Genomic DNA, 27,125 nt, shown 5'->3' on the forward strand with positions numbered 1-27,125 from the left:
CCGAGGAATAACCATTGGCTGGCATCAGGAGCGTCACGATAAATGAAAATGTGCTATGACTAATAAATATGCTTCCATATCCTGCAGGCGTACCGGCACAGCGCCAAGCGGGCAGGAGGGGGGGAATCTAGACTTTTTACATGCCAGGCACCAAACTGAAACACAATTAAATTATACTCCATAAACAGTCTCTGTATTAAATATTCTAGTCATGCAGTATATTCCGTTGAGAAATAATTTAATAGATCTTTTCATCGCAGCAATGAACACAACTAGATTGAGCTGCTAACTAGTGATGGGGGTCTGTGAGACCGTTTGGGTGTTGACTCCACGTTGTTTCTGACTCCGCGTGTTGTTAGAGGAAGATTTTCCAGCTGATCTCAAACTGGCTTTCTGGTTGAGATACAGTATAATTTTTTTATATATTGTGAGGTTCTGTTCTTTCAGTTGATTGATATAAATTGGTATTTGAAGCAAATGAAATACCATAAATGAAATAATTGATCCAATTTCCACAAAATGAATTGAATATTAATAATAAAAAACATAGAGGATCCCACTGAGATTGCAAACCAATTTGGTAACTATTTTGTTTTTTAAATCCTGTTTTGGCTGCAAAAAGTCCCGTCATGCCCATTTATTCCCAGAATATAAAATCCGTCGTGCCATCGTCCTTCATTTACTCTTTCTTCTGTAAGTTAATGATGTTACACTAAGATGTTGACAAAAAATTGGACATTGGAAGAAAAAAGCGCTTCATCTTTTTGACCAATTAATTCTCTATTTATTCCAAATAAAACAGACACACGTTCTGTGTGAATGAAGACAATGATAAGCCTGTTTGTTTTATGTGTGAACATTGTAGTTGATGCAGTATCAACAGGATTCACAAAATGCTATTGTCTGACATCAAAATTTCATTTTAGATCATTTAAAGGTCCCATGGCATGAAGATTTTACTTTTTTTAACATTAATATAAGTTCCCCCAGTCTGCCTATGTTCCCCCAGTGTCTAGAAGTGGCGATAGGGGTAAACCAAACCCAGGGTATCCTGCTCTGCCTTTGTTTTAATGAAAGCTCAGATGGGCCGATCTGGAATCTTGCTCCTAATGAGGTCATAAGGGGCAAGGTTACCTCCCCTTTCTCAGCTTTGCCCACCCAGAGAATTTGGCCCACCCATGAGAGAGAGAGAGACATCATGACTTTAGAACGAGCAAAGTGGCAGTTGGTCAAGGCCACACCCCCACCCTCAACCTTGCCCACCCCTCTCCTCCTCAAAAGCTACAGAATCAGAAATGGCTCGTCCAAAGGAAAGCTCATTGTGGGACTGGCTCTAGTGGCTGTATTTCTGCACCAAGGCTGAATTTTGGGAAAGAGACTTCAGATACAGTATTAGGGGACCACTGAGGCCTATATAAAGCAGCATGCTATGGGACCTTTAAACTACCCAACTGACAAATGAACCTATGTAAATCCAAGTAATTGGAGGAAGCTCTGGACTTTCCTCCTGTTGTTCACAGTAACTGCAGTACCACGTGTACAAAAATGTACCCATTTGTTTCCTCATGCCGGAGTTTGAGTTGGGGAGAGGTGGTCCAGGTGTTCTGGACTAGGAGGTTGGGGGCCGTAGGGCGCGGCAGGAGTGGCAGCAGGCCTTGCTGTAGTACCAGTGGCTGCACAGATTCACCTTCAGCGCCAGCAGGCAGTTGGTGGAGGGACGATCCTGGCAGCTCTCATCTGGGACACAGTTTGCACATGGCAGTGTTCATTTTAGCTAGTTTACAGAACAGTTGAATGCTGCACAATTAATCGCAATTTTATCTAAATCGCAATTTGCAGAGGGGTCGCATTACTTGTTAAAGGCAAACAATGTGTCAAACCATTCTGAATTAGTTATTGTGGTGCTGCAGAGATACCCCAGCCCAGAATTTGTATTCAAAGGCTAAAGAAAAAAATCTTTGTTTGGTTCTCACCAAAAATTAAACTATAATCACTTACATTTTTTAAATTTTAATATTTTTCAATGAAAATGAGAATAATGACACAAAAATGTTCATACCCTTCATTACGATGAATTATATCGCTTTTGCAATATCAGTCGAAATTATCACAATTATTAAGATATAAAAATAGCCTTGGGAAGGAACTTGTTTTGGTGGAACGTGTTTACATTCAATTCAACAGAGAGTCTAGCTAGTTGATTTACCCTGCAGAGATCTCAGGAGCAGTTAACCGTAGTCCTCAGACATCCAAATTCCAACACAAAGTAAGTGGAAGGTAACGGACATGTGGCCGAGATAAGTGAAATCTGGCGGAACTTCTGCCGGCGACGGAGAAATCCCGGATGTGGAACGTCGCAGAGAGATACTAAATCAAAACCCACAACCAGGCTAAGAGCCCGTTTCTATCCTTGGTACCAAAACAATACCTTTTTTGATTTTTTTCATTTATCAAAGCCAAAATTCATAGAGAAGTTCAAGTAATATTCAACCTAGGTCTTGGGGCATTTCTACACAGGTGGCGTTTCAGCATCCCAAAGCATATTTCTACTTTTCAAGTTTATTTATTAACATTTTATGTAATTGACCTGATCGGAACTAAAAGGAGCTGCTGCCGCTCTGTTAATGTGCTGCTCACGCAATGGCCCTCATACTCGTGGCCATTCTCACTATGGGTCGTGCTAACTTTTCCCTCGCAAAGAGAAGAAAATGACTCCAACAAAGAAAACGTACACTACTGTTAATGTTATGAGTCACCTGTTCTATAGCTGTTTTCTTATTTTTACTAAATAATAACTACTTTAACAGGGATAAAAACAGAATTCAGACACCAAATGTATTATCATGTGAATTAGTTTTGAACCCAAAGGAAGAAGAATTAAATAACCCACAGTGTTGCATGACAGTGGAAAATACTGTTGGAACCTGGATTTCTAATTTGTTATCCAGTTCAGAAACGCATAAATGACCCTGGATCATTATTGAAGCACAACTGTGTGATGTGGATCCAAAAAAGTTTATTTTTCTTCAGGCCCTCTGCAGACTGTGATCTGTCCGTAGAATGTGCAGCTGTGATGCAAAGCTTTTAGTTTCTTTTACCAATGACAACTAATTTATTCTAATCTTTTTCAACTGCTCTTAGTCTTCTTCTATCACTTCAATTCATTCAGTAGCTGATTGCAGAAGGATCTACTTTTGGGGAAAACTTGCCAGAAACTTGTGGCTAGGATAATCTGTTTTTGAGATTTTGTTAGATGACGAGTAGATCTTGTTTTTGTGAATGAAGAACAATGTGTGTAAGCTTCTGGAGGCAGAGCGGCGTTCCCTGAGGTGTTACCTGGCGGCTCAGTGGGGCAGGGCTGGAGAGTGCAGGTCTGTTTGGCCACCGGTTTGGTGAGGGGGTCACAGCCTCGGACCAGCTCCCTGCTCTGGTAACACTTGACGTCCCTCATCCTCACACCCACACCACACGTCTTAGTGCACTGAGGACGACACAAGACCAGAAACACAGTTGTTATACAGGGCTGAAGATCAGGGGGATTTGTCTTTGTGGTCTTACTGGTGCAGAGACGCACACTCTGCAGAGCAGAGGTGAAGTGGGCCTCACCTCAGACCAGGGGGTGGTGTACCATTTGAAGCACGGCCTCTCAAAGCATGTGTTTTCCTCCTCCGGCTTCTCGCTGCCTCCGCACTCCTCATCATCGAAGGTCTGGAACTGTCCACCACTGATGCCCACACACAGGACAAGCCTTCGCTTTACGCCACGCCCACAGGTTGTGTTACACTACAGACAAAAACAGAAAGTTACTAGTCTCCATTTTAGACTTCATGACGTCCTCAAAAAGCTTGCTTATGACACAAACAGACAAAAAAATGCAAGATAAAAAAGAGAAAAAGCAAGCAAGCATGCAAATCAATTAATTGACTGAGTGTTTCAGGTTAAGTAATAAAACGTTAAATCTTAATTCCAACTCTGTGACAAGGCCTCACCCGCTCCCAGTCTTGGCTCAGCCAGTGTGGAGCACAGTCTCTCTCCCCACAGGGATGGATGGCCAGCGGCTTGTCCTCCGTAGAGCACTGGTTCTCAGGAACCACGCGACCCTCCGCAGCCTTACAGTACACGTGACGGACCGTCTTTCCCTGGCCGCACGACCCCGAGCACTGCAACAACAAGGCTTAAACTGGATGATTCATAATCAACAGTATGCATTCCTGTTCTCTTCACTGCCTCTTTTGTCACAAAGCTCAGAGTCAAACAAGTTGTTGTCGTCTCACATCGTATTAAATAAAAAAGGAGACATCACTTAAAATGAAATGACAACCCGCCACGTTACATCAGGTAAAATCATGTGCCTACACATGTTACCAGAGATGATTATTTACTTTAGTTGCTTCGAAAGAAACCTCATGTTTTAATATTAACACAGAGTGGTACTACACACTACTGTGCAAGAAAGCTGCAAGAAAACCTGTTTTTTGGAATAACTCTTTTGTTATAAATAATGTTCATATGGTATTGTAAGACAAATGCATTTCCATTCACCGCCTTTAAAAAGGGGTGGAGGCGGAAATCTCAGACAGATATCAAAAAAGAAATGACAGATACAGATATGGATACAACAAAAAAACTTTCTTTTCTTTCTTAAAAAACACTTTCAAGTGCTTTAAAATCAAGCTAATGTGCACTTTACAAGAGGAGGAGTAGTGACAATACATTCATACAGATGCAACAACAAACACCTCTGCATTAAATAGTGATTTACTGCAGGGCTGTAATGTTGGCACATCTGTACATATTACCATAAAAGCAAAGTAAATTAAAAAAGCACGTGCTCACAGTAAGTTTCTAAATAATAATATAAACTTTACTGATCCAACATTAGCTGTTGCAGTAATATTTTACTTTGTGCAAAGAAAAGTTCACACCATCCATGTTTGTGACTGGTTGGACTCCATGGTTGTAAATTAGACCAGCTGGTTTCTAGACTTTGAAAGGAACATCAGGAACTACATTTGTCTGTCCAACCTAATAAATCAATTCACACTGTTGTGTTGCACTGAAGTAGAAACAGCTGAAACCGGTAAAGCGGAACAACCCCATCAACATTTTAAAAACGTGGGAAAACATTTTAAACTATATATCAAGAAAATCAAAGTGAACTCAGACAAATAATATTCACTGTCTGACACTTTGTTTTGTTTGGATACAAAGTAACTGTCAGTTGTCTATGTCTATAACGAGAGCAACAAGAGCAGCTACAGGTGATAAATTCCAAAACACGTAACATGGGTTGTTATACTGTACATGTTACTGTCTCTGTATGTCGTGTCCACAGGGAGTAAAAACACTCACGGGCCCCCACTCTGACACAGTCCACTGGCGTTCGCAGGGCGGACCGGTGCAGTTTTTGAGGTTTGGTGGTTTGGTCATCTGGTCACAGGGTCGGGTCTCATCAGAGCAGCGGACATCGCGGGTCACCTGGGCTTTGCTGCCACATTTAGCAGGACACTGGATCACACAGAGACACATTTTTATAAGATAAGTACTGTCATGTCTAAAAGTGAAGCCATGGCAGATCACTGTTGGAAAGCCAGGTTTCTTTGGAAAACTGCCAGACTGAGTTCTGCTACTAGCGCTTAGAACTGCTCCAGTTTACCCTTATTTGGAGTCAGGTTTAATCACTTTGCACAGTGCTGCTTTTAAAGAGTCTGACATCTGCTGGAAAAGACCAGAAACAAATACATCTTAAGAATCTGAAGTGATATTGATTTTCCCCGTAATATATTTATAATTAATAATTACTGTTACCTGCAAAGGGCTAGAAAACTAACTAACTCTTTTGCTTAATTCAAGCCTTGTAGCTGTTGATTCTGTGCTAATGTGCCAACTGGTTTATAGTTGATAAATTAGTGTGGAAAAAACACAATACATGTTGATGACTCATCTTTAGCTACAACACAAATGACTCCTGATGTTTAGAATGTACCAAGAATGTTGTAACAAATACTCAAGGACTGCTTTAATAAAGCATTGAGAACAGCTGATTGTATTTGGACATATGGCTGTTTGAAAACCGTGTTGCTCCAGTGAAAAGTCGAAAAAAATGTATTTAATTTTACTCTTCCCTTTTTATTAAAACCCTTTGGGTTTTACATTTAGGTTGTTATGTTGTTGTCTGGTAAGTGTCTCTGGAAAATCCATCAGTTTAAAAAAATAAAATTAAACAATAATCCAATTAAAATGAAAAACAAACCAAAAAGGCAAAACTATAGAGTCGCAAAGCATTATCAGCTGTGAACAGGCAAAGACAGGAGTAGGCTACTGTAAAGCCATAAAACACACTTCTCTGTGTTCTCAGAAGGGTAAATCATTACAGACATCTCGTACCTCGGTCCACTCTGCCACCTCCCACTGTGGGCCGCAGGCGGGGCTTTTGCAGGGTCTTCTCTCAACGGGTCTCTCCAGGTCGGCCATGGTGCAGACATCGCTGTAGACCGAGCTGTCCAGGCCCGGCGAGAGCATCTTCCAGCAGCGAACTTGGCGAAATTGGAAACCCTCCCCGCAGGTTCTGGAGCATTCGCTCCAGCTGCTCGCCTCCCATCTGAAACACCACATTAGTCCCATCTCAGCATGGGTCTGTACAGGTAGCAGTATATATCATGCTCAATGTTTGAATCATTTCTGGCTCATTGAAATGTTTTTCTTTTTTTAATTGTACCTGGGCTGACATTCTCTCCCAATACAGAAGTCATGGACTGGCTCCGGTCTGGTCAGAGCATCACAGTACATATCGTGCACCTCAACGCCGTCGTAACGAATACATGTGACGAAGGACTTTGACACTCCTGTATCAGGAGCAAGAACCAATAAACTGAAGGAAGCAAGGCGCAGGCTTGCCTTGCTTCCTTCAGCTTATTAATTATAATTATATAATATAATTATATAATGTGCTGTATAATATAATTATTAATTATATTATACAGCACATTTTAAATACAACAGACCAAAATGCAAAAAAAAAAAGTTTTTTACTATCAAAGAAGTTAAGAAGAGCCATTCACAAAATGGTCCCAGTGGGCACACAAGCAAAAAATCACAAACTAAATATTCAACCGGCAGCAGCAAAAAGTAACATTTTGAGGTTACATTTGACGGTTACCATATATGTACAAAGGCTGTTTTATTATATAGCACATAACGGTACTAAACGATGTTTATAAATACATATATTTATTGATATTAATTGGAATGCAGTCAATGTTATTCTGTCTGCTGTGAAGAAGGCCTGTTGGGACTTCACATGAACTCACACATGACACCTCAATCAAGTGTCCCATGGTTTAAACAGACAGAAAGAGGCATCAAGTGTGCACTTCACCAAACCAGTGTTAGAGCCTTAATTGTTACTGCAATCATCAGATATTGTAGATCTTGATCATATTTTAAGAGTGAATATATGTGGGTGTATATACACACGTGCAAGTGCATGTGTGTTTGCACGTACCTATTGAGCAAGTCATGCTGCATGGCTCCTGAGAGGAAAGTTTCCAGCGGTACATGTCAGCTGCACTCAGCTTTAGGTTCTTCTGGTAGATCCTTTGATTTCCTCTGTCACTCCCCCACCACACACACACACGTAAGAAATATAAAAACTTAAGAAGTAGTTGTGGCAGCATTTATCCTCATGTCAAGTATTTAATACTGTGTTATTTCATGTTGTGCATTCAAATGCCGAATAGAGAAATTCTACAGGTTCTATAGAAGCAATTCTTTTTCTTTTTTTTTACCAGTGAAATAAACTGTGGCTGCAGTAGATCCAAGCTGATTACATCCACTGTCTCCCACAAAGGAACACGATTTAAAAAAAAATTGAAAAGATAAGTTTTCAGTGAGATAATCTTTAAAGGTCATTTAAGGATACTAGAGCCTGAAACACTCACACACTGAGATTGACCACAGTGTGACAGCTGATTCACAGCCTGCAAACCAGCAGACCCACTTTTTTTCATCACATCACATAAAAGTCATGTGCACATTCTTGTCATAACACTGGTTGCTCCCTCCGCCTCTGCCAGACGTTTATTTGAAAATCACTTTGAGTTATTCCTCGCCGGCATCCCTCCATGTAAGCCAGACTGATTCTTGCACATTATTTTCTCCCTAGAGGTGACTACAGTCGGACAGCACACTTTCCCTCTTTGCATCACATTTTTCCCTTTTTCTGCAAATAACTTGAATTATTAGATTCTAAGTGTGTACTCCCCTCCTCCTCCCCCCTCCTCCCCTCTGTGCTCCTCTGCTCTGCTCATTTCCTCTCTTTTCTGTCTCTCAGAGGAAAGGGCGTGTCGGCCCCATGTTTTATAGCTGCTGGCTGCAGAACTGGTGAAGCCGTGTTTGGACACAGAGGGGAGAAGCCAACATGAATTACAAATATGATGAATGGAAAACCTGCCAGGTCTACCGGTCTGTCTTACTGTCTGTACAATATTTCTACAGTACCTGTCAAACTGCTTTAATGTCTGTCTGTCTGTCTGTCTGTCCATGTCCCTGCATGTCTAGCCTAACTGCTCTACAGCCTGTATGTATACCTGAACTGTCTATTGGTCTGTCTGTCTGTCTACCTAACTCCCCGCATGACTAACCCTAACCCTACATTCTGTATATACCTGAACTCTTTCTGTCCAAGTGAGTTATAGTCCACCTGTCTATCTACCTGCCTAAAGTATCTGTCTGTTTACCTGGTTTTCCACTTGCTTATCCTGTGCTGTCTGTCTTACTGTCTCACTTATCTTATCTCTTCCTTACTACTTGTTCTGATTTCTGTCTGGCTTACCACCTGTCTGTCTACTTCCAGTCTGATTCTTTGTCCCCTACAGTAGCTTGCGCCACTTTCTTGCCGTATTCTTGCTTTCCTGTCCTGCTGTCTGTCTCTCTGCCACTCCCTCTGGTTAAATCTCTCTGAGGATATCTTCAGAGGAAAACCAGAGTTCCCCGGCCCCAGATTGCTTCTCGTTCAGCCTGCAGCATATTTTTCCTTCAGCCCGCGGCAGACACGAGGGCTCAACAGTGTCTGAACATTCAGGTCCAGTGTGACCCATACCTGAACACATTCAGTCAGGACTGAATCCAGATGAAAGGGAATGGCTTTCTGTGAGTGGACCTCTGCTGCGGATCATCTTAAAACTAATTTGAGATTTGATGTACTCGATGCCCTTTTTACCCATGTTCTGTTGGATTACCTGGTTCTGTTGGAGCGGCTGGAGGTCCTCCCAGTGCTCTGCACTGTTTTGTTCTGGAAGGAACTGTCTCCGCTGTCATTGCGTTTGCGGCCCAGAGTAAACTCCAGCGTCTCGTTGATTCCCATCAGCCCATCTTGCTCCAGGCTGCTCAGGTCCGCCTCCGCTGGTCCCACCTCTGACGGGAACAAAGTGTCTCCATCTGTCAGCAGCTGATTGGTTGAGATGTTGATGAGCAGCTCATCGGGGCCAATTCGGCCATCCAGCAGGACGCTCCAAATGAGATTTGGGGAGTCCGGTCCTGTATCCAAGGACCCACCAGCAGAGGCAGGGTTGGCAGTGCTGCCTGCATGGCTGCTGTTTCCTTCTGATGGATCAAAGTAGAAAGGAAAATTCAGCTTTGCTTGGAGACCAAATTGATATTTCATTAAATTAATCTGAGACGGAGCTTTTGGTTATGTTGCACTTGAGAATGTAATTTATTCAGCTCAGATTGGAAGACTTTGCAGCTGTTTCATATTGCTTCTTCTAAAGTTTCACACCTGTGCATCAAAGAGATGGGAATTTAAAATTACAATATTTGCAGAAGATTTTAAAAAACAGCAAGTGAATGAAAAATAACGAAAAATGGGAAAAAAACAAGAAAGGATGGCAAGAGGACAAAGTCAGTGCTGATTTATCTGGTCTGTAATATGACGTCAGCCTGTGTAGCCTGTGTATGGCGAGCGTTTCAACCACCTCTCCATCTCGTCTCACCGGCGCTCAAAGCGTTGGTGTAATGGCCTCAACAGTCAGCTGAGAGCCCACAGGAAGGCCATTACCGCACATGTTTGTGATGCAGCCATTTTTAAAAGGAAAAAAACACACCAAGAAACTCTGAATTTTTCATCTGCCGCTGATCCTCTCTATGTGTCTGTACCATAAATAATGCAGAGTTCCAAAGGGCTACCTCTCTCTCTCTCACACACACACACACACACACACACACACACACTAATAAGAAAACAAGATAGAGGATTGACTGTAAAATCTAACCTGTTTTGTTTCATCTGCCAAAAAAACAAACACCTCACACTAAAGCCCATCCAATACATCAGCATGGAGGATATTGTCCTATCCCAGATATTTTGGCCTTTCATGCTTAGATTTTAACATGGTAGGCATCAATAATTTAAGCTTCTAACCTGAAAACTTTTATTTGCAGTGGTGGAATATGAGTCTCGTGTGGATTTAGTACTTTTACTTACAGTAAGTAAAAGGATCGGAATTCTTCCTCCATCACTGGTGATTTGCTTGTTTTCCATGGTGATTGGTGGGTGCCTGAATTTTTGTATACTCATACAACACATACAGATCTAAGGTGTTGCATTAGTCCTTACCTGTAAATTTTGGGGCAGCTGCTCCGTCCTGGTCGCAGTCGATGGCTGCTGTCTCCTCGTACACCTCGTTGGTCTCTTGGCCTTTCTGGCCGTCAGCATCTCCCGGTTCCAACTGGCTCTCAGGGGCCGCCTGGTCAAAAATACTGCTGTTAGGGGCCATCGGCCCCCCTACCTCCACAGAAACCTCTCCGGCTGAGGTGTCTGACCCGGTGTAGACGGGAGGAGGTGGGACGGGTGGCAGGGAGTCTCGGAGGACGGTGTATTCGTATGTGATGTACGGTGTGCGTCCGTTCTGGTTCCATACCTGAGTGACGAGAAGGAAGTGCGTCAAATCAAGGTTGGGTTAATTTACAGAGATTTCAGACCAGTAACAAGGAGAGTCAATAACAAAACTAGGACCAAAGTGCCTTAAACTAATTCTACATTAAGACCTTTGCACACTAGGTCTGTTATTTCTTTCTATTGTATTTAAAACTATAAGATCTGGACTGGACTTGGTTTGAATGGCCATTGATACGCTATCAGCTCTACTGTATGTGAGTCTGCCACAGTTTTACAACTCACTAGATTTAAGATTATTATTCAATTGGAGAATATACAGCTCTTTAAGGAAAGATTGTTACATGGTGTGTATCCTGGCTTATAGGACTGAAGACAAAAACTCTTTAGCAGAGAATAACCAGCTTAACCACAGTGCCCAGGTAGATAGCTGTGATCCAGCATCCTGTAGAGAGATCTGTCAAACCCAGGCTGTGACATGGACTCTGTTTTGGGATATATGGCTGCTGTCAGAATACAGTCAACACAGACTTGCCATTACATATGCATTGCATAGGCATCTCTAAATTTACTAAATTAAAAAGGAGATAATACACACATTTTGGGCATTTCACATTTTCTAGAGGCTGAGCTGCTACACCATCACTGACCGATTTAATCACACATCAAGAACTTGTAGTATTCTTAATAGACTCTCTGCTTAATTTGTTTGCTGAAGGGTTGGTGGTCTTCACTGCTACCCCGTGAGTCAGCTGTCCTAATCAGAGTGACCTTTATTAAGTTCAAGAGATCAGAACAGTAGCCTAAAGCGTACATTCTTGGGCTTCAAATTTTACAATTAGCTAAAAAAAAAATGCATAGGCCAAAGCAACAAACATCTGTGGTCACTACATGTATGATGACATAACATGCACGCCCTCTATCAAACAGTTAGCTCAAGATTCAAGATTACTTTGTGTGGCAGGGGAAATTTGTACTGAATATAAAAGTCTGCCACATGAAATACATATGATTATTGTGCAGTAAAAGACACCAGAAAAGCATTCAGATATTCCCTTCATCTCTCACCCTGCTTATGTCATTAGTTTAGGAGATTCACTGATAGAGGGATGGAATCATTTTTTTTTAATTAAGGCATCTTCTTCTGTATTTCATTGTAACTATAGTATCTGACGGATTGGAGCAGTTAATATTCTGACTGCAAGACATTGGAGGAGTATGTAATAATTTCCTTAGCATGTTTAACTACAGGCTACTAAAAGAGCATTTGGAGGAAAGCTTAATGATAAAAAAGTGATGAGTGTGGAGAAAGAGTTTGAGTGAGAGAGGTAGATGGAGGAAGGATAGGTGTACCAGAATATTGATGGCCTGGTCGATGGGGCCTTTGGCAACAATGTACTCGATCCCTGTCTCATAAACATCCATGGGCCGGCGGTACTTGAATATGGCACCTGCTGCGTGAAAGTTCTGCGGAGTGTCCACCTTGTAGGCACCATTAAAGAAGAAGTTTCCCGCCTGGTCTGTCACAGCTGGGGGAAGGAGATAAATAGAAAACTCTGAGAAGTACAAACACTTTGAAAACAGACTGTAGAAAGGTCCTCCATCTTTTCCTTCAAATTAAAATCAGACATTTCCAATAAACTTGTGAAAAGACTGTTCATTGTTGCACACTTGTCTTTTGTGAGTATGTGTGGAATCAAGGAAATAGTTAGGTGTGTGTGATGAGCAGAAAATGAGGGAGTACCTACCTAGAACATCGGCCGACTTCTTCCTCTCAATGATCTGGATGTCCCATGATCCTTCAGGGATTTGAGTGATAAAAGAGTAGCCTTGGACAGGAATGCAAATATAAAAGTGGTCAGGGTCATCTCATGCTTTTTTTATATTTTGCCTTTTTCATTTTAAGGTTGTTTATTTATCAAAAAAATCCCTTTCTGACCAATCCTGATGACTTTAATACTTTTAAATTCTCACTAAATGTTTGCGCATATACAGTATATTAGAGATGAATCAAGTCTTACATAATAAAATAGTCAAATTAACCCAAAAGCTCACCCAGGGTTGTGGCCCCACGGCGGAAGCTTCCGGTGACTCTGCTGCAGCTGCTGCCGTCCCCCTGACAGACTCCACACTTATCCAAGGTGTTTGAGGAAAACAGTACTCCGTCACATCCGATTGGCTGAGCAGCAGAGCAGGAAATGGAAGTAGAGAGTATTAAATCAAATCTCCTATAAATCAAGACTTAGTCATCAGTGATAATTTGGTAATGATCTAGAAGCAACCAAATCATTTCTGTTATGGTTTCTGTTGGTTTTGTTTCCTGTTATAATTGCGGGTTTGTTCTGTTTCCTGTTTTCTATTTTACTCCGTGTGTCCTCCCTTGTTACCTAGTTGTACTTCCTGTCTTGTGTGTGTTCTGTTTCCTGTTTTATTTTGATAATCAGTTTTTCTGTCAGGTCTTGTCCTGCCTTGTGTTTTCCTGCCTTTGTGATAGTCATCCTCGCCCTGATATGTTTCACCTGTTGTATCACCTGTTCCTTGTTTGCTCGTTACCTCTTGTATTTAACCTCTGTGTTCACGTTGTCACTTGTCAGATTCTTTTGTGTGTCTGTGAGTTAGTTTGTGTCTGTTGGTGTGGTCAGTGTTCGACTTTTTTCCTGTGATTGGTCTGTGTTTTGATTTTATTTTATTTTCTCTTTGGATTTTGGGGGTTTTGGGATGTTGGGCTTTGTTTTTGTGCCTGCTTTCTTGTTTACTCCTAGTGTCGTTTGTTTTTGTATTTTTGGATCCCTTTTTGTAGTTCCCAGTTTTTGTTAATAAATCCTCGATCAACTCTCTCCTGCCTCCCTCATCTCTGCATTTGTGTCCATAATTCCCTAAACTGTACCAACTTTCTAGATTTCCTTCTTTTGGAAGCGGAGCAAAAAAGACTAAGTGACAAACTTTTAAAGGGTAGAATATTTATGAAAAGTCACAAAAAAGTGCAGTGTGCATACAGACTATTTAATTTTGAAATCTCAAAACCATCTCAAAAGCTGAGAAAACCTGAGCTCAACTTGCCTACTGCCAACTTGCTCTTTCTGGATGAACTTTTAGACTAACTGTAACTTTTTGAGTTCAAGACTATATTTTAAAAACTATATTTTGAAACTTTACACTTCATTGCCTGGCACTGTTTGTCCGACAGCTGAAACGCTGCTCCCCTGGGCTTTTTGCTTATCATACAGACTTGATGTTGTGCTTTCAGTGGTTCTGAAAACTGAAAGTAGAGTGAAACTGTTTGAGGTACAAAGTAAAGAAGCTGGACTCACCTCACACTTACCGTCCACACAGACGCCGCGGTAACTGCTGTACTTGCAGGAGGTGCCGTCTCGTGCCATCACCATTAGCTGCCTCTGGCCATCGGTTGTGGTGCAGTGGAGGTCGCAGGGGTTACTGGAGATGTGAACGTAGTCGTCTGGAGAGGAAAGCACGCCAAACGTCACTGTCTTATAACCATGAAAACTATAACACAATCTGTACTTTTACATACATATTCTTAATTACTGCTGTCACAAATATGGCTCTTTAGCTGCTAGGTGTTACACTTTTTCGCCAGCTAGTCGCTAACTCTCTGCTGTTTGGTGCTGGCCAGGTACAGTAGTAGTGTACAGCGGGTTTATCAGAGCTTGTTTGCTTAAAACACTCTCCTGCAGCTGCTGGAAACAAAAGATGCTGTGAAACCAAGAATATGAGCTAAAATAGGGGTTAAAGCAGTTGAGAATTCTTGGTTTTGATTAGTAAAGCTTGAGAAGTGTGTCAAACTGCAGTCTCCCCGATTCTCACATTCCCCACAAAAGTCTCCCTTCTGCCCTTTTGCCATTTTCTCTCTCACTTGTGAGATATCTTTCTCATTCAGCCTTTTGTTTTAATAATTAGTTACCAATAAAAGCCAACAATGTGAATAAGTAAAAAACACTTTGATATTAAAGAAACAAGTTTTTAAAACAACACGTTTTAAGAAGTCATATAAAGGATGCTACTGTTTTGGATGCATAGCAGGATGATTTTATGCAGCTCAGATGGCAAAGACCTAAGTCTGCGCTGTTAAATGGGGTAAAGAGATGTTGTCGAGGCGTTTAATGGGTGTTAATACCAGGATACAGAGGTTTCCACTGGTAGTTCCTCCCATTGTAAAGCTGTGAGTTGAAGGACCAGCACTGCTCCTCTCTGAAACTCCTCCCAGTGGCAGGACATTCCTGCAGTGCAAAGACAGCACAGGCCATTTAAAAGAGGTCTGCTTCACACTTGTTAAGACTCAGTTTTATAATATGTAACACAAATAAATTCTTTTTAAGCGTTTATTTGTGCCGGGATGGTTTTCTGATCGCTCTGAGCCCCACCCGGCTTCTCTTTCAAATAGCTACACACAGTCACGTCTGGAGGCCGCCCGCCCCAGCCAGAGTCCTTTACTGTCAGTCATTCAGGTGGGCCGTGCTTGTTTTAATAAAGATGTGAAATAACGAAGATGAGAATTTAACTGACTCACTTTAGTGTTGCAGAGATGATATTTCTTAGCAGTTCCTGTGCAGGTCATGTTGTCTTTCCCTGCAGCAACTTTCATTCTTTGGACAGAAAAAAAACATTTGTAGAAGTAACACCATGAAAAAAAAAAAAAAATCAGTTACAGGAGATAAAATGAATATAATCCACAATATAATTGTCACACAGATGTTTCATATTTAGTACTTTAAGACCTTTTTAAGACCATTATGAATGAAGTGTAATAACTACATACATGTCAAAGTCCTGAAACATAAAACCTGTTTCCTGATTTCTTCATTGGCATTATAGGACTGGTGTCTAGATTGGCTGCAATATAAGTTGCATGTTGGTCTCATTTGTATTTGTGAAACAGCAAGTTATATCTAGACTAGCAACAGAAAGAACTACAACTTTTTAAAGCGTAACTAACTTTTTTTAGACTTCAACACACTTTAAAACACATGGCTGTGAAGTACCAAGACAACACCACCTTATATTCCTACTATTGTATGTGCAGACTGACTGACCGCTGTTTAAGGCAGTGTCTCTCCTGTGACATCACTCCACCTCCACAGGCACGAGTGCAGGCTGTCCACTTGGCCCACTCCCCCCACCAGTACGTGGTCACCTCCAGCTCCTCCTCCAGACTGTTGGACGCCACGCCATCCTCCTGAAAACACACACACAAATACATTGATATACTGTACACAAACAGTGGTAACTGGTTGTAATAGTAGCAGTATTAGTAATCACAATTAAGGGCTGTGAAGAAGCAGCTATTTGTGGGTACATCTGAATCTGCAACCATTTTCAAACAAAGCAAACATTTTCACTTTATAAAATGTACAGAATTTAAGTCAAATGTGTTTACTGTTCTATTCATTTATTTTTAGAGATTGTTTTGTTTTTCCAACTTTATTTGATAGGACAGCTAGCTGAAAGAGAAGGGAAAGACACACAGGAAATTGTAACAGGTCAGAATTGAACCCTGGACCGCTGAGTCAAGGCATAATGATCCAATCATCCAACCTGGCAACACTATTCATTTCTTCTTCTACAGTTGTGCACTTTCAATTGCAATTTTGTAAGAAGGGGATAGTTAAATAACTGCTTACCAAGTTCATTTAGCCAACAAACTACCATGGACTTAATAAAGAATCCATCCAAAAGTGGCCGTACGGCCATAACCACAACCCAACCCAAACTCTCTAAGGCCTGGTTTTACATAAGCCACAACTGAACATTTCTAAGACCAGGGCTGTTTCCCTCAAAGCCGATTACAATTGATTTGTTGTATTTAAGCCATAGTTGGTCCAGAATCTTACGTCCTGCACTGAACCATTCAGCCCCTTGTTTTCTAATGTTAAAGTGCCACACTATTTTATATTTGTTTCTGTGTTATTTCACATTAATGTTTAATATGTTTATGTTTGCACCATCTACCAAGGGAAATTCCTCCAAGTGTTACTTACTTGGCAACAAATCCTTTTTTCTGATTATAAAAGTTATACATGTGGCTGGTTATTTTTAGTTTTTTACCTTTTTCTGAGAAAACTTTCATATGGGCCACAACTTTAGTTACTAGTAACAAGGTTAAAAACACTCTGGTTTTGCTACTTTTACCTAAGTAAAACTGAATATGTTTTCTACTATGAGTTACCATTGAGTAAATGTAGAATGTACTACGCGTTGTGGTAGTATTTGTAACAGCTGTCTAAAATATGTTGTAGTATAAATTGTGGTAGTGTTAGTGGCAGTAACAGCAGTTGCAATACTGTAAACTTTACTCTGGTTCCACTGTGTAAAACTGCGGTACAGATGATCCGACGGTCAGAACAGAGTGTGTCAGCACCAAATAGATTCACAGTAAATGAGCATCACAGTGTTTTGTTCTGGGGCTCTAACGTGTGAAGACGCTCTGCATTTCACACATTCCTGATGTGCAGGAGTAGCATTAAGTCAGGCCGATGGCTGCGTCCCTTCATTCAGACAGATTCATTAGAGGGACTGCTGGAATGTGCACTGAGCTCCTTGTAAAGGTGTGAGACAGAGCAGCTGGGATAGAGGCCGATAGACATTGGAAATACCAGACAGAGAGCGTAAGTGAGAGAAAGAGACAGGGAGCAAGAGATGGGTACAGAGGGAGTGAGACAGGAAATAGTGAGAGTAGAAAGAGAGAAGAGAAGTCACTGATTGGTCGAAGATCAGTTTGACAGCAGCTCATCAGAGTGCTTGGATTACTTTTTAAAGTTAGTAGTTACCCTTTGCATGTTGTTTCTTTTTATAGTTTTACTTTAGTTGGACTCATAATTTTGATCTATTTTGTCACATTATAACAGTTGCCCATTTACGTCCTGAAATTGTCTCTGACTTTGTGCTTACAGTCATTCAACATGATGGTATTACCATGTCTGTTAATGACAGTGTCCGTTAAAGTGTGGGTATCCTTGTAATAGACATAAGGTTGTCCTGAGAATGCAGCTGTACTTTGACGTTTATGGTGAAAGTGAATCTGGAAGCAGCCTCACAATTTCCCTCTAAATAAAGCACATTTCCATAAAGTAACAGGACTGTACCTGTAAGAAATACATGAGGATATCGCACAATAACAGTCAGGAAGACTCTTCTTTCCATGCTTAGGCCTGTGGTTTTATTTCTCATGCACCCTGTCATTCACTCCTTTTACTCATGCCTAATATTTCCTTGAAGGGCTGTCAATCTTGATATCAGCTGCTCACATCAGCTTATCTCATCTATCCATCAGCACTGCAAAACATCCTACATCATTAACCTATCATTCTGCTAATACCTCTGTTGAAGATTGATTGTCTCTCTGCCTTTAGTACATGTATGCTGTCGTCTTACTTTATTCACTTGTCTTTTCTGGTTAAACCGTGAAAGTGTAACATTTAGCAGCACATCATGCAGACAACATGCTCTTGGTGATTTAACAGTCTACTGTATGTCTACTTGAAAATCCTCGACTTTTGGCTTCCTGCAAATGACCAAAACAATGCTGACTAAGCTGCAAACACGGAAAACTAACATATTTCCCAGAATCTGAGAATACTTCTGCAGCTCAGTCTGTCGGGTGTCATCACAATCCAATCATAAGTGACCGAGATGACCGAGGTTTTTTAAATGCTGGAAACCCTGCTAAAAATAGGCAATCTTACGTAAATAGGCGAGTATGCCCTTATTTTCTTTTTTTTCTTGGTGTGTCAGCATCGACGTGCAGGAACACAGGGTTAGTAAACACTAAGCAGCATGGAGGCCAGTGTTAATTTTACGGTGGTTTCCTTCTTTTTTATATCTTATTTACTCTCTCTTTCAAACTCAGTGCAGACTAATTCAGAATGGAATTTCTGGCTGAGATGACAAAGAGTCATAGCATCACATTGAAAAATGGGTGAAAATGAGCAAATTTATCCGGGTGTCATGTTTCCATCACTGTTGATCAGACCTGGAACAGATAAATACCCATGACTACTGCAGAGTAATTTGACCCGGAAATGAATGCAGATTGTAACCTATCCAGCTAAAGACAAAATCCAGTTGTTAGTGTGTGTTAGTGGGTCTGTTGTCTAGTGGGAAACGGGCTTTTGACAACCAATAATCCTTTTAACTCTAATATTAAGCCTAAAAAGTCTTTTAGTCCCCAACACATGAGGCTGTGGAGGAGTAAAGCACTGTAAGTCATCATCAGTGGGTTTGCCTGTGTGTACCTGGGTGTTGTGCAGGCCCCTGGTGGACAGGTTCCCCACAGACACCGCCAGCGTCAGGAAGCCCAGCAGAACCACGCCCGTCTCCCCGCACTGTTCCCACGACCACACCCTCATCCTGTTTAATCAGTGAGACAGAAAAAAAAAACAGGTTTAATATGTCAACCAAAAAGAAACATCTGGTGTTGAAGAGGCCATTATTGCTGCAGTAGCTTGGTGCAAGAAACTCTGACCAGTTCCTCCAAGACAGTTTTGACCAAACACAAAACAGCCGACGTTGTTTCTAGACGGAAGCATCCAGTGATGAGTCTTTAACAAAGGCTGAAGGGTATAAAGGGAAATATTATGACCAATAATGAGTTCTCAGGGCCTTAAAACCCCATGTCCAGGCACTTATGTGAGTTGTGGATGAAAGCATATTGCCTAGACTTAGACATTTTTTTTATGTCTATCCCCTCTCCAAATTGAGGCTTCTCAGCTTCCAAAGCCACAAAAGGGCCTCAAGTTGGGTTTTTGTTTTTGCGCCACGAGAACACATTTGTGGTCTTAATATTTCCTTTCTGACTCTCCAGTGAAATCCCCTGCCACCAAGAACATCTGTGCTTGTTTAGGAGGGGATACCTGAAGTGCTGCTGTCTTGTACCTTTGCACAGACAGAAGAGTGTTTGACAGTAAATCAAACCAATGTTAATCCAAGATACAAGAGACAAAACAGCAGAAACTGAACACAGCCAACACTTAATGAGGAGCTGCAACTGCAGAAGTTTCTGTAACTCACAGATTTTACAATCCAAATGTACATGTTGGTGCCCTGATGAAAATGTTTTAACAGATATATTGAATTATGAAAAAGATCCTTAGACTTCACATTTGACATGACAATTCAAAAACATTAACAACCACAACGTGCAAGTTTGAATGTCACTTAGAAGAAATAGTTCAACAGTTTTGGAAATTATACTTATTTGCAAGAGTAAAATGGTTCGACAAGGTTTGTCAGCAGGATGATGAAAAAACAACTGGCCCGATTTTCATGAAACTTGCTGGGATGACAACACTTTCATATCATAGAAATCTGGACTATTGGCTTCGGCAGATGTCTACGTCCTCCAAGTGCTTTGTTTGTTTGATATTTCCATAAGCCGCTAAATAATGTGTCTCCCTTCCGGGATTCTTCCTCTGTCTAACAGCGTCCTAAATGCACTTACATAAACAGAGTAAAGTGCTTAAAAAGCTTCTGCCTGGTTGAAATTATTGCATTAATTGCATTAGAGTTGTACAGTAAAGTAAGTGCAAACAAAGCTGGCAGCTGAAAGACGTCCTGGATTAAAGCATCAGGGGAACTCTGCTTCAGATGCAACCCAGTCCGCACCGTCAGGCTTACAAACACATCAGAGAAACACCAGCGAAATGGCAAGGAAAGGGCATTTTCTGAGACAATGGCCGGTCACACCAAAGCCAGCGTGCCAGCGGCAGGTATTTCAATGTGCTGGCAGTCTGTGGCAGGCTGGTGCTGGCAGGTGGACGGTGACACAGAGAGGCTGTTGAAAGGCCAAAGGTGTTGGAGACGGGGAGTTGGACGGCGGAGGGGCGCGTATAAAAGTATAACAAGCCCCAATGTGCTGGAAAGTCAAAGGTAAGTTTCCTAGGACTTTACACAGGTAGGCCTTTGTTTGGCTCTTCAGACTATAAGGAAATGTAGATGTCTGTATGTTAAGGCTTACATGACCAGGCACAGACACACAGGAAAAGGAGGGTACTTGAGCAGCTCTGCAGTTGTATATACAAGGTTAATGACTCAATGAAGCCTTTGATTTGTTAGACTTTGTTAAATACTTAACCAAAAACCTAAATTTAGGGTATAAAACACTCACTGCAGACTGCAGAATTTATTACATCATAATCCAATTTTCTTTACTTGATTGGTATGATCAGTATAAAACAAATACATAACTATGTTACATTTTTAAACATACTATTTACTATCAGGGAAAAGAGACAATGTGCCATTTCACACAACAAATGTACATGTGGAGTACCTATGGTAAACAGCTTACTCTGCTAAGCGACAAACAGAATAGGTGTATCATATTTTGGCAAACATGAACATTAGTGTTTGGAACATACAAATGGATAGTGAAGAAGTTAGTTATGCTTCAGGGGTAATTTTGAGTAGGCCTTTCTATAGGTGAAAAGTAATTTATACAACCAAAAGTCATTTTTTTCAGTGGAGAATTTCAAAACTACTGAATTATAATGAAAAACATTTTTATAGCATCATCATAAAGTACTTTTAACACTTCTGTTTTTGAGCTTTTGCATATTTACACACTAACAGAATATACAAACATATACCTACATATAAGTGTATTCATACTGTAGACACACTGCACTGACAAATATGAGGGGCCGTATAAGACATTATCTATTCTTGTACTCTCACATTCATACATTAGGTCTTTGCTCTTGCAATTTAGTTGCAGTAGTTGCAATAATACATACACATAAGTTACAAGAATACATACACATATACAGCACTTACTAACGCACGCATGCATGCATGCATGCGCGCGCGCGCACACACACACACACACAAACACACACACTCACACAGCTTCTAGGAAATGGTTCATAGTACATCCCGTGTCCTCAGGTCCAGTTAGGGAGCCTAGTTAAAATAAGCAAACAGCTTGTCTCGCCCTGTTTGCAGTCTGGCTTTCTCTGGCACTAAATATTGGTGACAGGTGTCTTAAAGCAGGCGCAGCAGCACCTGGACTTCATTATCCAACCAGACACAGCTGGAGCCCGGCCAGCTGCCAAAAACACACACACATACACACAGACACAGAGGAGACGGACACTCAGTCAGACACAGCTGCACATGTGTATACACTCAGCCAGTGGCGTGACTGAGTACATACACATACCCACGTTGGCCACCGTGCACGCTTATGCTTAAGCTTGAGCCATGTGCACGTACAGGTATGCAAATGCCCTAGCATGAATGTACACACTTAAAAAGCTCTGTGTCACACACTTTCTCTTATTAACAGAGACTCGCTTTCCCTCTCTGCTGCTTACATGCAGATTCACATTCTTAGACCTATATTAGAGAGGACAATCATTGATGCAATATAATGCTTTTGCTATCCCATGACCCTAAATTTAGTCATAAAAGCTACTCTAACGGTAACATAAACTAAGTCTAACCTTAAAACGTAAAATTAAGCTGTTCTCCTCAACTGGCTTCTTGATGGTATGAACCGGCTGACATAACTTTAACTTTATTGCAATATCCTCAATTTTGTCAACTCATTATCAGAATCAGAAATGGATTTATTGCCAAGTAAGTAACACTTTTTTAGAAATGTTGCCTTGGTGGCTGGTGCATACGTAAACAAATATTAATATGGAAAACACAATAATAGAAATTAAATAAATAAATGCCACTTAGCTGAAACACCTTTTTACCCCCCCAATGTTGTAACTTTGCCAAAATGTGCTCACATTACTAAAGTTCCCGCACTATGATACAATGTTATCACTTTGCCGCAACGTTCTTACTTAACCACAGTGTTCTCAATTTGGTCAACCAACCTCATTTTGCCACAATGTCCTGACTTTGCTGAAAACTTACCTATTTTGGCATAATGTCCTCACATTACCAAAACAGCCTAATTTTGCAGAAACTTGGCTGAAACATCGTCCCTTCACCACGGTGTGCTCACTTTGATCAACTATCCTCGGTTTGCCACAAAGTCCCCTCTTTGTCAGAATGTCCTCATTTAATGCTATTTTTATTTTAGTTGTGTATACCACTTTTCAGTTATTTCTTTTATTTTCTCTATTTATCTGTATCATTAGTGTCACGATCTGTTGTAGCAGAACATGACACTACCGAAGACATATAACCAAGCCCATGCACCCAAAGAGAAGCACAACCCAAACTCTCTCTCTCTCACACACACACACACACACACACACACACACACACACACACACACACACACACACACACACACACACACACAATTCAAAATCGGCCTGTTGCTTCTTGCTCGTCCAGACAGGGTCTTCCTCCTTCCTCCTCCCCTTTGCTGTCGTTTCCCAGCACGTCTGGCATAGCAGGCACAGAGGACAAAAGTAAACACAGTCCCCTCATCCTCCCTGTCTCCCCCTCCCTCATCCCTTTGCCGTCCCCACCCTGACAGCCCCCGGGGGCCCCTCGCCTCGCTGTCTTGTTTTTGTAGCGCTGGCAGCCTCAGCAGACAGACAGACAGCAGTAGTCTGTCCCCTGGGAGGCTGGACTGGAGCAGAGCAGTCAGACCGATATATCAGACCAATACTGGACGTTTATTATCTAATACTGGATATCAGCCAAGTGCTTCTGGCCACCTGTAATATGAATATCACACAATTTACATGAAAATGTTTCACAGGTTAAAAAAAACTGCTGAAATTACGAATAAATTATTCAATTAAAAAAAATTAACAACTTTGATGAAAGAATAACTGTTTAATACATTTAATCAAAAATGCTAAACCTCCGCTAATTCATAATCCGCTAATTCATAATCATAATGATTGATTAGTTGAGGATCTACAATAAGGTGTATGTGTAAAAACAGAAAATGAGATTGGAGACATTGGTGTTGGAAATGGAAAGGACCTTCACCGCTGAAGATGTTCTAGACTCTATATAACCATTTTGAATAAACTGGGTGCAAGAGATATCCCTGTTGTCTCAAATGTCTAATGCACACACTTCGTCTCTTTAAATACCTAGCACACACTGCTACACTGTCATCTTTGTAAGAGTTGCTATAGACGCTGTAGTTCACGATGTGCCAAGAGCAAGCATTATTATAAATACTGTTCCTGTAAACATATCTGAGATACTGTTACCACAATCTAATAAGCATACGTCACCCACTGAAAAGGAAGCAGAAAATATTGACTTAATGTTCCCATGAGAGCTAGCCAAAAAAATATTTGTCTGTATACTAGACAACAAACCAATGGACTGCTTTTACTTTTATCCAAAACGCTTTACAATTTGTAGATCACTCACACCCACACTTAAACACCAATGGCAGCAAGCTCCCATTCCATCTTAAACAATGTGGGGCTCAGTGTCTTGCCCAAGGACATTGTGTACAGTGTGATGTGTGAACAGGAGGAGTCATGAGGACCCACCGCCAACCCCACCATAAGTGTTTAACACTCTACCTGCTTAGCCCCACTTTAATGTTTCACAGGTCTTGCAGTGGGCTTTACGTTTTAAAGAGCCCACGGTGTTCAATGTGACGAACAAACATCAAACTCGAGAAAGAGTGTGGGGTGGTTGTGGATGTCTGCTTGTCAGCGGAACTCATCCCTGCTGCCTTTTGCTCCATAAGCCAAACACTCTTCTCAAGCTCTCTTCTCAATTACACATAAAAAGTGGAAAATGGATCTCAGCTCTCCTCGGCCTCTTTCATACAAAAAAAGTCCAACAGAGCAAAGAGACAGACAGCTGGGCAGACACACAAAGAGATGCAAAAGGAGGATAACCTATAAAAGACAGAGTGAGAATGAGAAAGAAGAAAAGACTCAGAGGACGAGGGAGCAAGGCAGTCTGAGAAGTTGAGGAGAGGTCAGCAGAGTTTAGTTGCCCCCTGTGGCAGACAGAGGCCAGGGTATGGCTCACACTTCAACTCTGACCTATTTATTGACTTGTTCTTTGGGGATGGCTTTACCAGGACAACAACCAGGCTCATTTCATCTGTATTACATTCACTTGCAATAAAACAAAAGCCAAATGACTCTCGTGTAGGTTTTTGCGAATGCAAGTGAGCCCATTAGTGGTTTGCTGACCACCAGACTTCTTGGAACAAGTCTGTGCCCATTAGCACACATTGCTGCCATTAAAAAAAAAAGTGCACTTATCTATTTACAAACTATATTCAGTATGAGAAAACTTCATGAACGGAAGACAAATTCTTAAGTTATTGTTTACAGTAAATAAATGGGGGACGGGGGAAGAGCGTCATCTCACAAACTTATACAACAGAGAATCCAATGAAAAAATACTGCTTCTCTATGGCGCCTTAGCCGTCCTCTGTCGTCACTATAAATCTAAGTTGAGCAGAGCTACTTTCTGCAGGTAGAAACATCACAGCAACCTTTTAGGCAAGCAAGGTATAAAGGCAACATTTGATTAGCTTTTCATCTCTTTACAGTGACAAACTGGGATGGAAGTTCAACCAGATTTCCAGTTACAATTCTAATTTCAAGGCATCTGAAGGGGTTTCAGGATTAGTTTGTGGCACACAGCCTGATTATTAAAGGTGTAGCTGTAAACTTTGCAGCCAGTATTATAACTGAAACATGGGACTTAAGATGAAAATGTTATGTGCAAGTTTAAGATGCAAATACAATGCCTGTTGCAAAGTATGCAAGTAAGCTGCGAAACGTTCCTTCAAATCATATTTTGAAGACTTAAACACATGATTATAAGTTCTGAAATGGTTCTGAAGGTGTAAACATTTAGTTTATTTGACATGAAACTGTAATCTACGTTAGTCATTATTGCCTCCGCCAAGGAGGTAATGTTTTCGGTTCGGTTTGTTTGTCAGTCGGTCGGCAGGATTATGGAATTACTGGCAACATTTATTTCCATGAAACTTGGTGGAAGGGTGTAGCATGGGCCAAGGAAGAAACCTTTCAAATTAGGAGTGAATCTAAATCACAGGGCAGATACTATTGAGCAATGACTATTATTTTACACTTTAAACCTTTAACATAGCATTATTGGGCATTTGGCCTTAGTAAAGCTCTGTGCTCTCTGAGTGCTGTCCTTGTTTTAACCTTGATTTAAATGGATTGTCCATCTTATCCATATCAGTGCAGGTAGACTAAATATTAGCAACACCTCTCAGTATAATGCAATACAATCAACACCGCCACAAGCTATGAGAATCTCTCTTTCTGGAGATTGTTACCTTCTAATCACCAGAGGTGCAGCTCTTTAAATGCTTTTGAAACAATGATATGTAACCTACACATCAATCAAACTCTTAACCAGATGTAAGCCACTTTAACAGTGACATCACCAAATCAGTCCTTCTCAAGTATGTAAGTAAGTTGTAAAAGATGACATCCTCTGATGGAGGAATATGAGCCCTGATATTTAATACCAGAGCGTCTACCACAAACTCATCATCTGAAGTGACACCTAACTTTAATAATGACCCAATATGTGCTTGATGTTAGCACCAGGAGTTCTTTTTAGACACTTTTTAACACGATTAAGTTTAGTACATTTTCCAAGTGAAACTTGAGAGGCAAGAAGTAGGTAGATTTCATCCTGTAGTTCTCTGTAACAGTTTAGAGCCACTACAACAAAAATCCAGGGTTTGACAAGTATCTTTGACTTTACACACACACTTACACACACTTACACACACACACACACACACACACACACACACACACACACACACACCTCCTAACAGCTGACAAGTTTCCAGACAGACTCTGGCCTCTCCAGGCACACACACATACACACATACACTCCTGAAAGAGAGTCAGCACTTTTTGTGGATTTGTTTTGGTCTGGTGCAAAATACTCATTGGCTCTGGTGTACCTCGTAAATACACACACACACACACACACACAAACACAGAGGGGGTTTCAAATATTTACACACTCACCTCGCCTGCAGCAGTCCAAGGGCGTCTCAGTCTGTGTTGAGGATGCCGCTCAGTATGTGTGACTGTGTGAGTGTTTGAGTGTGAATGTGCGTGTGTGTGTGTGTGTGTGTGTGTGTGTGTAAATGTGTGTGTGTTTGTGTGCCAGGGACAGCGGTGGTGTGTTGTGGTGTGCTGGTGAGTGCTGCTGTCGCTGTGGAGTGAAGAGGAAGAGACAGACAGAGGGAGGAAGAAAGAGGGGAAGGGAGGTAAGGTGTGCTCTCCCTGCATCCCTCTTCCTCCTCCTCCTCCTC

At 41.2% G+C, this 27,125-nt stretch overlaps 1 protein-coding gene across 2 annotated transcripts; it reads right to left on the reverse strand.

The window, feature by feature from the left end:
* Window positions 1-1,275: 1,275 nt before the first annotated feature.
* On the reverse strand, window positions 1,276-27,125 carry adamtsl2 (ADAMTS-like 2). 2 transcript variants are annotated; one of them, XM_034871162.1, is made up of 19 exons: window positions 26,836-27,125; window positions 19,144-19,258; window positions 15,946-16,088; window positions 15,423-15,498; window positions 15,030-15,132; window positions 14,206-14,351; window positions 12,950-13,073; window positions 12,643-12,723; window positions 12,248-12,423; window positions 10,616-10,919; window positions 9,240-9,603; window positions 7,505-7,608; window positions 6,719-6,845; window positions 6,388-6,601; window positions 5,353-5,508; window positions 3,990-4,160; window positions 3,607-3,783; window positions 3,337-3,481; window positions 1,276-1,737 (listed from the first exon to the last, which is right to left on the reverse strand). In XM_034871162.1, exons 2-19 carry the CDS (start codon window positions 19,255-19,257, stop codon window positions 1,610-1,612), a joined length of 2,853 nt encoding a protein of 950 aa, XP_034727053.1. In that variant the 5' UTR covers window position 19,258; window positions 26,836-27,125; the 3' UTR covers window positions 1,276-1,609. The 2 variants fall into 2 exon arrangements, with proteins under 2 accessions (XP_034727053.1, XP_034727054.1); XM_034871163.1 differs by lacking the exon at window positions 26,836-27,125 and adding an exon at window positions 23,171-23,302.

Source organism: Etheostoma cragini, chromosome 5 (genome assembly GCF_013103735.1).
Source record: "Etheostoma cragini isolate CJK2018 chromosome 5, CSU_Ecrag_1.0, whole genome shotgun sequence".
Lineage (NCBI taxonomy): Eukaryota > Metazoa > Chordata > Actinopteri > Perciformes > Percidae > Etheostoma > Etheostoma cragini.